This window comes from Podarcis gaigeae (assembly GCF_964106915.1).
Source record: "Podarcis gaigeae genome assembly, chromosome: 9".
Taxonomy (NCBI): domain Eukaryota; kingdom Metazoa; phylum Chordata; class Lepidosauria; order Squamata; family Lacertidae; genus Podarcis; species Podarcis gaigeae.
In genome coordinates this window covers 28,286,230-28,301,958 of record NC_139685.1, presented here as the reverse complement: position 1 = coordinate 28,301,958, position 15,729 = coordinate 28,286,230, and the positions used below count along the sequence as shown (strand labels likewise).

The 15,729-nt window shown below is 43.1% G+C and overlaps 1 protein-coding gene and 1 long non-coding RNA gene across 2 annotated transcripts in view; one reads left to right on the top strand and one right to left on the bottom strand.

Annotated features, from left to right (window-relative positions):
- The window catches only part of LOC310852585, a 60,778-nt gene that overhangs the window by 35,009 nt on the left and 10,040 nt on the right, over nt 1–15,729 (top strand). The gene's annotated exons all lie outside the window — the stretch shown is intronic.
- LOC310853068 (uncharacterized protein) overlaps nt 14,471–15,729 on the bottom strand; it is a gene marked incomplete at its 3' end in the record, with an annotated part of 182,978 nt that continues 181,719 nt past the window's right edge. Inside the window, exon 4 of the mRNA XM_083757236.1 lies at nt 14,471–14,559. Within this exon, the coding sequence (XP_083613362.1) occupies nt 14,471–14,559 (89 nt within the window). The remainder of the gene's footprint in view (nt 14,560–15,729) is intronic.

Sequence of the window (15,729 nt, the reverse complement as noted above, 5' to 3'; positions counted from 1 at the left end):
GATAGAAACACAACTTTAGGTTTGAAGCTGCTGCTACTTTTGAAGCAGAGTCCTTCTGTTTAAACGGGGAGAGCATACAGCAGTGTTTAGATCTGAGATGCTTTCACCAGAAAACTGAGCTTTCGTATTGGAGCTAAACAACAGAAAGCATATGTGTTTACACATATTTAGAGGAAGTTGTTTAGGAAATAACTTCATGCACTGCTTGTGCAACTATTGCACAAACCACCATGCTTCAATTTGGGCACTTAAGTATGCAGAGAGTCCGTAACCTTTTTAAATTAATGTGATCCAGAGCTGGATCGTTAGCAAATATTTTCCTCCCATCTAGCATGGGATGGGAGGTGAGATGCCACTAAGCATTCTTCCACCTAATGTTCCTATAAGCTCTTTAATGGAAGACAGATTATGAAATGTATTTTACATCAAGCTTAGGCTTCTAATATCGGTGGAGCTGTGCTTGGATGCTAGCAAAGTTTATGGGAAATATTTCCATTGGTTTAAATAGAAATAGGATCAGGTCAAGGCCAAATGATCTCCACTAGTCTGCATTAGACCAGATTTGCTTTCAAAGTGGAATTCCCTCCCTGATCATCTGCTGGATTTATTTCCACATTCACTGACCTGTACCTTTGAGACATGTATGTGCAAATTACAGCCTACACATAATTCAAGTTCAGTTCAGTTCAATAAACTTTATTTAAAACAGGATTGGGTAATGTGTGGCCCTCCAGATACTGCTGGACATTCTGCAGGGCTTCCTCTGATGAAATTCGTTAGGCGAATCCATCCCAATGCATCTATCAATAGTTAGAAAATAATAATGGTTAATTAGGAACAAGTCAAATTCTTGCCCTCTAGAAACGCAGCATGTCTGCTTGTTTGAATAATTTGTACCTACCTTTATTATTCAGGAGATCCCAATCAGGTTAAATGGTCATAAAAACAACCACAAAACATCAAATCTTAAACATGAACAAAGAAAATGAACAGCAAGCAATAGGAGCAAAAAATGTCAATGGATAATAAAACCACCAGAATGCAAGCCAGATGTGATAAAACCAGCAACCACAATAAGGAGATAAACCCAACATGGTCAGGAGAGAATAAACATGTCCAGTTTCACACATTCATCCTTGCTTATAATGAAAGTTATTATCTTGACATGAACATGTCAATAATGTTTGGCAGGCCATACTAGCAGAGCTCAACTGGCATTTTCTCACTATAATCTTTTGTGTCCCCTGGTACGAAACCAGTATATCAGTTATCCTCTGTCATATGTGACTTATGATTGAGTTTACTAGAATGTATAATCCTACAGGGAGCTCTCTCTGTGGAAATACAGCTGTTCTCTATGCTGATATCAGTGACATCTCTTCAGGCAGGCATTTGTGGGAGAAGTATAACAGCAGTGAAATGCTTTGATAAAGTGCTGCTGCTGATTTGCTATATTTGATGTTATTCCTTTGCTTATTGATTTTAATATATTTGTTATGTGTTTTGTTTGTTCATTGGATGCCACCTTCCGATCCTATGGGATGAAGGGTGGGTTAAAGATTGTAAGTCTGGATTCAGCTAACCTGGTGGAAGCCAGCATAGTGCAATGGGTCTTTCTCCCCTCTTCTCTGCCCCACATACTCACAGCGCCTCCATCAAATCTACTGTCGAGGGTGGGAAGAACCCCCAGAACAGCACATGAGGAGAAGAGAAGTGATGTTGTTCTATCTGGCAAGTGGAAATGCTTGTATGGAACGATCATGTTTGCATGGTGCTGACATCCGTCCACAAGAAATAATGATAATGTTAATGTTAATGATAATAATATCAGTATACTGTTTGGATTATTCAATTCAAATTCTGCTTGGATCTTCTTGGATTGTAAAGCAAGGCGATCTTCAGAATAAGGTTCCATACTGTAGATCGAAAGATCTTCTGGAATATGAAAGGGTTCTTTTAAATAGGGGGGTGCTGGGTTAAACCACAGAGCCTAGGGCTTGCCAATCAGAAGGTCGGCGGTTCGAATCCCCGCTACGGGGTGAGCTCCCGTTGCTCGGTCCCTGCTCCTGCCCACCTAGCAGTTTGAAAGCACATCAAAGTGTAAGTAGATAAATAGGTACCACTCCGGCGGGAAGGCAAACGGCGTTTCCATGCGATGCTCTGGTTCACCAGAAGCAGCTTAGTCATGCTGGCCACATGACCTGGAAGCTGTACGCCGGCTCCCTCGGCCAGTAAAGCGAGATGGGCACCGCAACCCCAGAGTCATCTGCGGCTGGACCTAATGGTCAGGGGTCCCTTTACCTTTACCTTACTGTAAAGAAGATTTGGTATCCTCTAAATTAGGTGACAAGGAAGCCTATGAGAAAAGCAGAGGTTAAATGAAGAAGGAGAAACCCAAACGGAGCAGCAAACACATAAAACCTGCAGAGGGATATCAACATCTTTAAAAACAAAACCAGAAAAGGATGCCAAGACACGATGTGCAAATATGGGGAAACTATGTAAACAACCAGAGCATCATTGTTGCTAAAATTTACAAAGACTGGCTCCAGAATATTTACCTGTTCAGCTTGTTGTATTATGAATTCAGCCCCATTTCCCCTAGACATTCTTCAGCTCCAAATGTTAAATGAGATTCTGTGCATGTGCTGTCAATCTTCAGCAAATCAGGCGCCCAAAGCTTTGTACACTTATGCACTGAAGTTCATTCCTGGTAATACCTTGCCCCTGATGAAAAACTCATTGATTGCAATGAAACCATGCAGACTACAAAGCCTGTCAATGAAAAATATCATTGATTGGTGGTTGACTCTATGCCACTAGACTACCTGCTCGAACAAGCTTTTGTTGGGTGAGCATCTTCTCTCTTTGAATCAATTCGCTTGATAGCTCCTTGCAAATGTTCTATGTAGCTGTTTCCCCCCAGTCACACCTCTCTTGTTCCTGTATTTGGGGGTGGGCAGTTCACCCCCCCCCCAAAAGTGGCTCTCCACAATTGTTGGGGTGCTGCATAATATGTATAGGGCAGAGGAAACTAAGTGATCATTTCCAGGGTATGTACAAAGCACAGCTTCATCAGCAAGCATGCACCTATGTTAAAAGCACCATACATTTAAAGCACATAGCTTCTCCTAAAGAATCATGGGAACTGTGAGCTAAAATGCCCAGCACCCTTAAGAGACTATGGTTTCCAGGATTCTCAGTGGGAGTTCATGTGCTTTAAATGTATGGTGAGTACTCAGCTTCTGAGCAGGAAGAGAATTTCTGAAAAACAGGCACACAGCCCTCCCATAAATGCTTGCTGAGGAAGATCGTGAATTCTACCCTGTTTCTGAATTGAGCTGAAGGCAGTTCACTAGCCATTTCTTGTTTTCACTGTCAGGGCCTGATGTCAAAGACAAGTTGCTCTTAAGAGCTGAACAGTGGCTCATCTTGTTGACAGTGGAGGTTGCTGCAGAGAAAATAAGGAATCTCTGGCTGTATGTGTGGTTTCTCCTCCCACACGCATACCATGGTGCTCAATTTTGACCACTGTGGAGACTGTGCTAGTTGTGTGCCTATAATGGGAACTGAGAGGCATGAGGAGCAGAACAAACAAATGGCTTTGAGGCAGTAAGCACACAAAATGCAGCACGGATGCAAGGAGACATTTCCACTTGGTGCTGGTGCAGAAACCTGCCCCTGGAGCAAGCAGAGCTGTATGACTGCCCCTTGCTTGGCCCTGCCCTACCCAGCGCAGCTAGACCAAACAGACGGGAAGGAGAGAGAAAGCACTACAAGGGAAGGAGGCATGAAGATGCAGGAAAAGTTGATTAGTTGTGCACTCCTCAAAGAATCAAACCTCTCCATTCTGAAGGAAATCAGCCCTGAGTGCTCACTGGAAGGACAGATCCTGAAGCTGAGACTCCAATACTTTGGCCACCTCATGAGAAGAGAAGACTCCCTGGAAAAGACCCTGAAGTTGGGAAAGATGGAGGGCACAAGGAGAAGGGGACGGCAGAGGACGAGATGGTTGGATAGTGTTCTCGAAGCTGCCAGCATGAGTTTGAATAAACTGCGGGAGGCAGTGGAAGACAGAAGTGCCTGGCGTGCTCTGGCCCATGGGGTCATGAAGAGTCAGACATGATTAAACGACTAAACAACAACAACACCCAAACAATCTGGACCATTGGAACGTAGGAAACTGCCTTATAATGAGTCAGACCACTGGTCCATTTAGATTGGTATTATCTGCACTGAATGGTGATGGAGAGGCTGGGGGTTGAACCTGGAAACTTCTGCATGTTAATCAGATGCTCTGAGAGGGAACTGGATAGTTCCCTAGACCAGATGGCTCAGAGGTGGCCTGCTCTTGAGGGGGTTGCACTCCCTATCAAGGAAGGAGCAGGTACACAGCCTGAATCCTTTGCTATCACTTGAGGATCAGATGGCCTCAGTGGTGTGGAATGCCTTCTATCAGCTTTGGCTAGTGGCCCAGCTGCACCCCTAACTGGACAGGAATAGCTTAACTTCAGTTGTCTATGCTCTGGAAGCCTCTAGGTTAGATTTCTGCAACGTGTTATATGTACGGCTGCCTCTGAAGACGGTTTGGAAACTTTAGCTAGTGCAGAATTTGGTGGCCACATTGCTCACCGGGACAAGAGGGTTTGAGCACAATACACCGATTCTAGCTCGACTGCACTGGCTGCCAGTTAGTTTCTGGGCCCAACTCATGCTGCTTTTGACCTGTTGAAATATACTCGGAGTCGAGAGTGAATTTCATGCTCTTTATTCAGCTCATAGTGGCGAGGAGGAATCAAAGTTCCCCCAGAATGTCTGCATTATATATATTATTTACACAATGGGCCCCACGTGATTGGCTAATTCCGGGATTCTCCTATAGGCCAATCAGGTTGCGGATTCACTTCCAAATGGAGCTGGATTGGGAGGCTCCTGTGGACCAATCAGACTGCTGCATTCTGAATCCTATTATTCTAGGACCAATCAGACTGCTGCATTTTGGATCCATTTCAACTCAGTACATAACACCTGTAAAGCCTTAAATCGCCCAAGGACTGCCTCTCTTCATATGAACCGACCCAGACTCTGAGATCATAATCCAAGGCCCTTCTTCATGTGCCTTAATAATGACGACGACAACAACAACAACACTGGGCTATAGCCCTTTTCCTACTGCTCCTTACAGGGTTTACGTGTGCTTAACTGTGCTGGATTGTGGCCTTGTACTAAATCTGATAATAAGGGTGTTCATATGAAAACCAATTTTTTAAAGGAGGGGGTTTAGGTTTGGAAGATTCAGTCTAGTATTTTGCCATTCATAATATAGGATGGTTATGACCATGCCTCTATAAAACCTTCATCAGTATTACGTTTTCATTAAAAATGGAAAATTGAAAAACACACTACTATGTTCTTAACATATTCAGTTTCCTTTTAAAAAAGAAATACACATTTCCCCCACATCGGACTCTGCTTTTCAAAGAAAAATTGACATGATAAGCCATAGAGCTGAAAAGATGGAAGAAGCAGAGGCATGCGAAACAAATGCAACACTGGTGTTGCAAAGCAAATGAAGTAACACAACGCTTCAACTGCTAATTGACAAGATCCACACTTCTAAGCCAAGTTCTGTAATATAATCCCCACTGATGAGGAAAAAAAATACTTGTGATTGAACAGGTGCAAAGAAAAATAATTACATGCCAAGCTCTATTCCTCCAGCTGAAGGATCATGACGACTTCTAGTCATGTACTGAAAACAAAATGCAAAGAAAATGTCTGATGCAGAGAATTAGAAATGATAAATTTAAATAGCATATCTAAATTAGAATGGCACCAAATATCCTCACATCTTCCCCCTTTTATTATGAGGTAGAAGTTAGTAATTTTGGAGTGGCCAAAACTTCTCCTGAGAACCTTTCTGTGAATATTCATCTTTGGCACCATTATTCATATGGACAGCTGCTGCTGCTGCCTCCTCCTTCCTGGGTTGCTCACATGGATGATCTTGCCCAATCAGAGATTGCGCAGTGAAAAAATATGACATCACAAGAACCCTATGCCTGTTTACTCAGAAGCGAGTCCTGCTTTGTTAAAAAGGGCTTACTCACTCCCAAGTAGTAAGTGTGAACGTATAATTGCAAATACAGGCAATCTGATTTGCTTGTGGGATGACATCACCGAGGGCAAGTGAGGACAGATTAAATTAGGGGGAAGTTAAATTCCTCTTCACCTCACCAATTGTGGTGTTTATCACGGCAAACAGCAGTTTCATACACATCAAACAAATTTAAACAAGGCAGTGTGAATTCACCCTCCACTTAAAAACAGAAGCACCCATCTGGGCTCCTGTTGAGTCCATAGAGGTTCCTGGTGGTTCAGTGCTGAAAGGAATAATACAGGGCCCATGCGGCAGATGCAATTTGTTTGATTAGAGAAACAATATAGTGTGGCATCTTCTGTACCACACTGCTTCTTTAGGAGCACTCCAAATGCACCTTAGATACCGTATATTAGCTGAGATGTAGGAGCTACTGGTTCACAAGTTATTTTTCTCCCATGGCTAATGTCCTATGTGACAAATCTATTTGTCAAGTGACTTTGAACTTCCATACTAGAAAGGGTGAGAGGAAGCATGAGTTATGTGCCCCATCTGTTGCTTATTGAGAACCTACAAAGATGAGTTCAAGTATCTCCCCACCTTGGGAAGATGTTTGTTTTCCAGATGTGGAACCACCATCTTTCTGGGAAGGAACAAGCTGGTCCTTGAACCAGCACATTGGTGGCTCATCAGTCAAGCAAGTAAGGAAGGGTTGTAGCTTATGGTGGAAGACCTGCTTTGCATGTAGGTGGTCCCAAGGTCCCAGCTTCTGCAGTTAGGACTGGGAAAGATTCAATGTCTGAAAAATCTGGAGAGCTGTTGCCAGCCAGGGTGATTCAATTTGGTAAAAGGCACCTTCCTATGTTCCTAAGTAGAGATGGACTGTCTGAGGGAAGTGTACTGAGTGCCAGATTGAGGAGTTGCTCGGGCCAAGAAGCCAAGCTAGAGTTGACATCATGACAGATCCAGATTACTGTGGATCCTACTGGTCCCTTTATTTGTACCACTTGACCTTTGCCATACCGGTAGCTGCAATATCATGGATGAGAAACACTGTTCCTGGCAATACTGCCTGAGATCACTGGTTAAGAATATTTTAAATTGTTTTCAGAATGGTTTTTAGTTAGAATGTTTTAAAACTTTTTTGGTTTTTCATAAACGTGTTATCATTGCGTTGTCTGCTGCCCTGGGCTCCTTCAAGAGGATTAAATAATAAATAATAGCACCCTCTGGCCAACACAGTGGTCAGCAATTCTGTATTCTGGCAAATTGCTTTGGTATCTCAGAGGAGAAGTGCCTGGGTCTTGCTGCCAGATAATCTGATTCAACACTGTGCCTCCTACTTCATGGTCAGATGGAACAAGACACATCTCAACGTCTGAAGCTACATGGGAGTTGCCAATGTAAGCTGCCTAGATGAGAGATCTGTAGGGAACCATTGATAAACTGCCCTGAGATCTTCAGAAAATGACAGCATGTAATTATAAGGGCATTCCTACATGTCTGAGTAATGTGTTGAGTCTGTTTGGGATATTCAAAATGAGCATGTGAAGAGAAAGGGTAACTTGTATGTATTTGTCTAACAACAACAACAGCAACAACAGTGTCAACAATAACAATAACAATAGTTTTAATTATATGCCACTCATCTCACTGGGTTGCCCTAGCCACTCTGGGTGTCTCCCAACAAAATATAAAAAAAGAACAATAAAGCATCAATAATTATAAAGTTTCCCTGAACCCGACTGCCTTCACATGTCTTCTAAAAGTCAAATAGTTATTTATTTGCTGGGAGGGCATTCCACAGGCAGGACGCCACTGCTGAGAAGGCTGGTTCCCTATAGCTTCATGTCTCACAGTGAGGGGACCACCAGACGACCCTCAAAGCTGGACCTCAGTGTCCAGGCTGGACGATGGAGGTGGAAACGCTCCTTCAGGTATACTGGGCCGAGGCCATTTAGGGCATTAAAGGTCAACGCTTTGAATTGTGCTCAGAAACGTACTGGGAGCCAGTGTATGTCCTTTAGGACTGGTGTTATATGGTCCCAGTGGCTGCTCCCAGTCACCAGTCTAGCTGCCACATTCTGAATTAGTTTTACTTTCCTAGTCACCTTCAAAGATAGTTCCACGTAGAGCCTCAAACATGTTTAAAACATCAATGCTTCTCTTCCTTCTACAAATGATAATATGTGCCCAGAGGCAGAGCAATGTGGGTGCGATGGATGTGGTCCGCCCTGGGTGTCATCCCTGAGGGGGGGTGACATCACTAAGCCCCCCCAGGGCCACTCACTGCGGGCAGCGCCTCCCTGGGATGCCATGGGTGGCACACCTCCTAGGATGCTTGCCATGGGTGGCGCACCGCGGGGACACTTGCCCCGCCCCCTGGGAAGCTCGCTCCACCCCTGGGATGCTAGCCCTGCCCCTCCAGGTGCCAGAGCAGCTAGCTCCACTTCTGTATGTGCCATGAACATGTAAATCTAAGCTTGTGACTGCTGTATTCAGATCAGCCTTTGGGACACTAATGCCTCAGTTTGACCTTCGATTACTTCCCCAATCAGCTTAGCATTTGGGGCTTGAATAATGCTGTGCACAACATCGGGGGCGCATGATTTCAACCCTGGCAGGCAAAGACAAATCACTGGGCATTATTGTGATGTCAGGTGATTGACAGGTGGGAGTCCCTGCCTCCTGTCAAACTCGGCCCATAGTTGGTGGTAGCATGGGAGACAAGGAACCAGTTACCCATCCCTGCTGTAAATTAATCATTGTTCTGCCTGGACACTGAGGTCGAGTGCCGAGGGGCTTCTGGCAGTTCCCTAACTGCGAGAAGCCAAGTTACAGGGAACCAGGCAGAGGGCCTTCTCGGTAGTGGCACCCGCCCTGTGGAACACCCTCCAACCAGATGTCAAAGAGAACAAAAACTACCAGACTTTTAGAAGACATCTGAAGGCAGCCCTGTTTAGGGAAGCTTTTAATATTTAATAGACTATTGTATTTTAATATTCTGTTGGAAGCCACCCAAAGTAGCTGGGGAAACCCAGCTAGATGGGTGGGGTATAATAATAATAATAATAATAATAATAATAATAATAATAATAATAATAATTATTAATGAACTTGTACACCACCATCATAAAGAACAGATGTGTGTCTCACTGCAGCACAGCTATGTCCTTCCCCTATCCTTTGCCTTTCATGGTATGCTCTGAGTTATGCTCTTGCGAATGGGAAATCCAATCTTATTTATAAAACAAGAGGTGTAATATTTTGGGGGGAAATAAAATTTAAAAAATGCATTTCCAAAGATAAATGCACCCTGAAATTAAACCCCCATGATTAATTTTGTACTGTTGATAGGAAACTGCTTCATTTGGCTCAGGAAAAATATAGTGTGTTGATAAGAGAGAAATAGCCAGGCAATATTTAGGAGTCTCCTAATGAAAAAAATATTAATTTTCTGATAACATTCCTACCCTCCCCAGAGTCGCACACGCAGATGGCAAAATGTAACTTCTCCATATAAATCCACACTTCTCCTGATTTATCAAACTGCTTTATGGCATGTATGTAATAGGGCCCAATCACAAGGCATAAATATAAAAACACATTAAATGCTGGAAAAGTTAGGTCAAAAATTGTTCATTCCAAAAAATTAAAAAGTCAAACTTCCTGTAAAATATACTTGGTACTGTGGCATTGAATTAAACTATATGTGTTCTGTTTTTGTATTCTGATTGTACATAATTGAGCTGAATGAAGGCTTGTGATATATAAGTAATGTAAGTAATACTCATTGGTTACTTTCTTAAAACAGAGGCACTTTGCAAATCCTTAGAGGCACTATTTTTCCATTATTTCTGCACATATTTCAGAGTTAATCAAGACAATGGAGATGGTTTCTGGATCTAATCTTTGGGAACTCTAACTGGTAACCCTAAGCTTTGGTAATGTATCAGTTACTTGATGTAGTGCATAGCACTTGTAGAAGTCATGTGGCAGTATAAAATTAGGCCAGGAAAAGAGCTAAAAGTCTACTTCCTCAATGATTTTCTCCCTATGTGTTAATGTTCCCTTTGCTGATTTGTTAAGAGTGGCTTCAGACATAATGAGACACTGCACTCAAACACGGACTGTAGACACTTAATTGTTTTGCCCATTAATTTTCAATTTGCATATTCATCTTTTCAACTTTCAGTGTAACACCTAAAGAGGGAAGCCAACCACTTTTTAATATTTTTTACCAACTCCGAAACTGTAAAAACTGCCCTTACAAGAAACCCACTACAGTGGTACCTCGGGTTGAGAACTTAATTCATTCTGGAGGTCTGTTCTTAACCTGAAACTGTTCTTAACCTGAAACACCACTTTAGCTAATGGGGCCTCCTGCTGCCACTGCATGATTTCTGTTCTCATCCTGAAGCAAAGTTCTTAACCTGAGGTACTATTTCTGGGTTAGCGGAGTCTGTAACCTGAAGTGTATGTAACCTGAAGCGTATGTAACCCGAGGTACCACTGGACATCTATCCTTCTGAAATTTGACGAGATTCATGACATTAGAAGGGTCTATCATACCTGCACCCTGTTGAGCCTGGAAGGACAAAACTGCCACTACCACCTCATGGTTGAAGAACTAGCACAGCTGATGTCTTTCACATTTCTGTCACCCACAGAACAGCACTATGAACTCCATAGAAAGAGTCTATATCCGGCATGGAAGTAACACATTATCCCTCATTTCAGTGCAAACTATTTTACCCAAATGAGGGACAATGGATGGAAGGAAACAGGGAATGCATAAGTAACTCGAGAATCTGGATTGGAATTTGAAATACACATTTTTTTCTAACTCCAGTTTTGGAGGAGGAAAATGTATCTTAGCACCCCCCCAACCCCGCCCCCCCACAACTAAAAGTGCATGACAATAACCCTTCCAGTTCTCCATTTTCAAATTTTACAGTGTTCTGTCAACCTATAGCAACTGCAGATCAGCAGCTCCTTATGTCTTTTATATTTGTGACTCCAAATCTCCATGGAATGCTTAACTCCAACCGGATGGGATTAGCAGTACAATAAAGCCATTTGTCTCCAAAAGCCAACATTTGTTGGAATAATATTTCTACCATCCGGTGGGTAGCATCTGTTACCAACAGGGAGGTATATCTTCCTGTTGGTGTCTTTAAGGATTGCATAATAACAACGGGCGCAATCCAACAAAGATTAAAAACTTTAAGGTTGCAAACCGAAGCACAGTTACTAAGGAGTAAGACTCGATGAGCTCAGTGGGCCGTACCTCTGAGTAAACATGCATTAACAGTGTTGCCTATTCCAATGATGTCAGTGGGAAAGTGAACTATGTGTTTAATGGTCTCCAGTTGAAACAATAACTTGACAGCACTCAGTTTTGGGTGGATGATGCTAAGTGTTTGGATTGAAGAGCAGCTGCTTAGTGATCCTGTGCTAGCTTGTGACACCAGCAGTTTCTGGGAGTTCAGTATGTAGGAAGGTTTTGAATATAAATGTTCACCAGCCAATAGCATACCCTCCAACATTTCTCTGATGAAAATAGGGACACCCGGGGTCAAATCAGAAACTGGGATGGCTTCTCTAAATCAGGGATGTTCCTGAGAGCCAGCGTGGTGTAGTGGTTAAGAGCGGTAGACTTATAATCTGGTGAACCGGGTTCGCGTCTCCGCTCCTCCACATGCAGCTGCTGGGTGACCTTGGGCCAGTCACACTTCTCTGAAGTCTCTCAGCCCCATTCATCTCACAGAGTGTTTGTTGTGGGGGAGGAAGGGAAAGGAGATTGTTAGCCGCTATGAGACTCCTTTGGGTAGTGATAAAGCGGGATATCAAATCCAAACTCGAAACTCCCTGGAAAATAGAGACACTTGGAGGGTCTGCAATAGGACTGAACAATGAAAAACATGAATATACTTGTCCATGAGCTAATGCAGCAGGAGACAAGGCAGCCACCAATCATGGGATGGAAGTTGTTGGATAACTGAGGCAGGCCAAAAATAGTCAGGAGAATCTGGTCTTGCATTCTGCTGCATCTGGATATTTAAAGGTATATGAGTGCTTTCCAGCTTTCAACACCCGTTCATGGACTCTCTGCTATTGTTTTCCCCACCCACACCATTCAATAAAACGAAAAGAGTAAAATTATTAGTACAAAATTGTTGGCCCGTAGACTCTCACATAAAAGACAGCCAGACAGCCAAAATATTCCAGCCTGATGTTTTGATTAAAGTAAAAGGAAATAGGAGTGAGTATTAAAATGTATTTTTGTTTTTTTTTAAAACTGGAAAGACAAAATTATTCATGGATTTCCCATTTATAGTCATTAAAGTAATGGGCTACTGGAGTAAGAGCTGATTGCAGGATTTTCCCATTGTGACTCATTAACACTTGTATGTTTCCTTCCCATCTTCAAAACTGAAATGTAGCGCTGTGTGGCGTAATGAAAGGCATTTAGCTCTTTCCCTGCACCTTATGTAAGTTGGCAAAATTGCAATGCCTTCAGTCTAATTGGATCTGTTTCTACCAAATTTGTTCTCATTTGTCTAGCAATACATGACAACCCTTTACAGCAGCTTATGGCACCTGAAGACGTTTCCTCCAATTCCAAAGTATAAAATGACATTTTTGAAGGTCATAATTGTAGATTTAAAAACAAAATACTGATTGTGAATTTATTTCTTCCTTGTCATATTCATTGGGAAGACAGGTCTACTTCATATATTCTTTTCTGATCTGGAGATTATTCGCCATTTTGGAATACTTTTTGTTTATTTGGCTTGTATCTCATAATCACAGAAGCTGCTCAGAATGGAGACCACACAGTCAGATTTTATTTTTTTTAATTAAGTGCAGCCCTAACCTAGGCATGTTTACCTGAAAATAGAGTCACACTGACTAAATGAAGCTGGTAATAATAATAATAATAATAATAATAATAATAATAATAATAATAATGTTTTATTTATATCCCACCCTCCCCAGCCGAAGCCAGGCTCAGGGCAGCTAACAACAATAAAACAGTACAAAAGTACAGCACAAACAACATTCTAAAATCATTCATTATAAAATTAATTAAATTCAAGCCACTGGCCACCATTGGGCCAGAGCTCCGCGAAGATTGCCAAGGGAGGGAGTCAGGCTGTGCCCTGGCCAAAGGCCTGGCGGAACAGCTCTGTCTTGCAGGCCCTGCGGAAAGATGTCAAGTCCCGCAGGGCCCTAGTCTCTTGTGACAGAGTGTTCCACCAGGTCGGAGCCACAGCCGAAAAAGCCCTGGCTCTAGTTGAGGCCAGCCTAACTTCTCTGTGGCTGGGACCTTCAAGATGTTTTTATTTGAAGACTGTAAGTTTCTCTGTGGGGCATACCAGGAGAGGCGGTCCTGTAGGTACGAGGGTCCTAGGCCGTATAGGGCTTTAAAGGTTAAAACCAGCACCTTAAACCTGATCCTGTACTCCACCGGGAGCCAGTGCAGCTGGTATAGCACCGGGTGAATGTGATCTCGCAGCGAAGACCCCGTAAGAAGTCTCGCTGCAGCATTCTGCACCCGCTGGAGTTTCTGGGTCAGTCTCAAGGGCAGCCCCACGTAGAGCGAGTTACAATAATCCAGTCTGGAGGTGACCGTTGCGTGGATCACAGTGGCTAGGTCAGGGCGAGAGAGGTAAGGAGCCAACTGCTTAGCTTGGCAGAGATAGGAAAATGCCACCTTTGTTATAGCTGCAATCTGCGCCTCCATGGAAAGGGAGGTGTCGAAGATTACACCCAAACTCTTAACGGATGGTGCTGGCACTAATTGCGCCCCCGCATCTCATTATTTCCATTGTATGGATGGATAAGAAAAGGTAAGAATAGAGAGGTGTCCCCCAGATCTCTGACTCAGAGAGATGTGAATGGGAACTTGGAACATCTCATCTCTACAAGAGTTCCACAGGCCAAAGAAATTGCTTGAATGGTGGCCCATTCAGAAGTATCAAGCTCAGTTATGTAGCATGGGATCTTAGGGGAGAAGACCCACTTGGTGGTAGAACATTTGCTTTGGATGCTGAAGGTCCAATCCCTGGCATCTCTGGACTGGAAGAAACACCCACATTAAAGCCCAGAGAGCTACTGTGTGTGAGTGAAGACAATACTGGGCTAGATGCACCAATGGACTGATCCAGTATAAGGCAACTTCACGTGTCCCTAGGGACAAACCTGAAGGCATGTGCGTTGGAGGTTTCTGGATGGTGCCCCAGATGCAGCATACTACTGAATTGGACCACACTAGTTGTTTTAGGTATAACATTATAATGAGCAAATATTTTAAAAATGGAAAAACAGATGTGCTGTTTGTTGAAATACAGTGGGTGAAATGATTCATAGGTTGTTAAACTGCTTTTCGCAGTTCATGAAATCACTTCCCTGTCCAGAACTCATTTGGAACTTGGAGTATTCGTACTCATAGGCTATTGATCCGCATTAGGCAATAATGTGCTTGAAAATCTACTTTAGCTGTGCCTGATTCCACCCACCTTGGTGGCATCTCTTGTTTCCGTTTCTTGATGGCAACATTGAAGAAGGAAATCCATCCAGGCCCACACACAAGCGACTACTCCACAGCCAAGAATTTTATTTTATTTTTAAAAAGCCTAGAGGAAAAAAATACATTTTTGAATTTAACAAGCAGTATATTCTAATGAAGCAAGGCTCCACACCATCATGGTAGCAGCTAACAAAGATGTCTGCATTAGCAATAGAGCTGGGGAAAACATAACAAATAGAAAAGGCAGGCATGAGAGAAAGCCATGAAACCAAGATGTGTGACTTTTGCACAACGGAAAAAGATAGGCTTGGAAGGAGGGAGCGAGATGCAAAAAAACGAAAGGGAAAAAAGAGCTCAGTCAAATTAGGAACTTGGCACGATCTCTTCCGTCACCCACACAAACTTTCTGCTCTTTTTATGCCAAAGGAGAACAAAGATTGTTGGAAAAAGTGGATGCATTCAGCAATAAATGCCAGGATATTAGCAAAATGAATAACAGCTCTGGGCAAAATACGAGTCAGCTGGGGATTGCATAACATTGCTAAGATGGGGGAATTCCATAATGTGATATAGCAAGTGTTCAATCAATCAATCAATCAATCAATCAGTCAATCAATCAAACATAAGCATATATTTTATCCCTGACAGTTAAAGAAGCAAAGCAACGAAGCCCTAACGTAAGGAGCAGCATATGCAATGAAAGTTTGTCCTTGGTTAAAAATGGCTTGGATCCAGACCTTCCTCTTGACTCGTTGACTGAGCTTTGCTCAGAGAAGGACCCTTTCCACTCACGGAACAGAATCATTGGATCCAATCCATTGTGCTTGCAGCTCCATTGGCGTAATGGAACATGATTCCCAGCAGGCAGCAAATCCACAGTGCTGCTAAGATGCTAATTTTCATCCGAGCTGTTTGGCGCTGGGAAAAGGCTGCCTCCAGAAGTGGCTGGCTCTCCTTCAACAGAGATATTTAAGCAGCAGGGGCTGGATAGCCGTCTGTCAGAGATTCTGTGCTTGCCAAGTTGTGCACTGGTCAGGGGATAGTCTAAATCATGGGTAGGCAAACTAAGGCCCAGGGGCTGAATCCAGCCCAG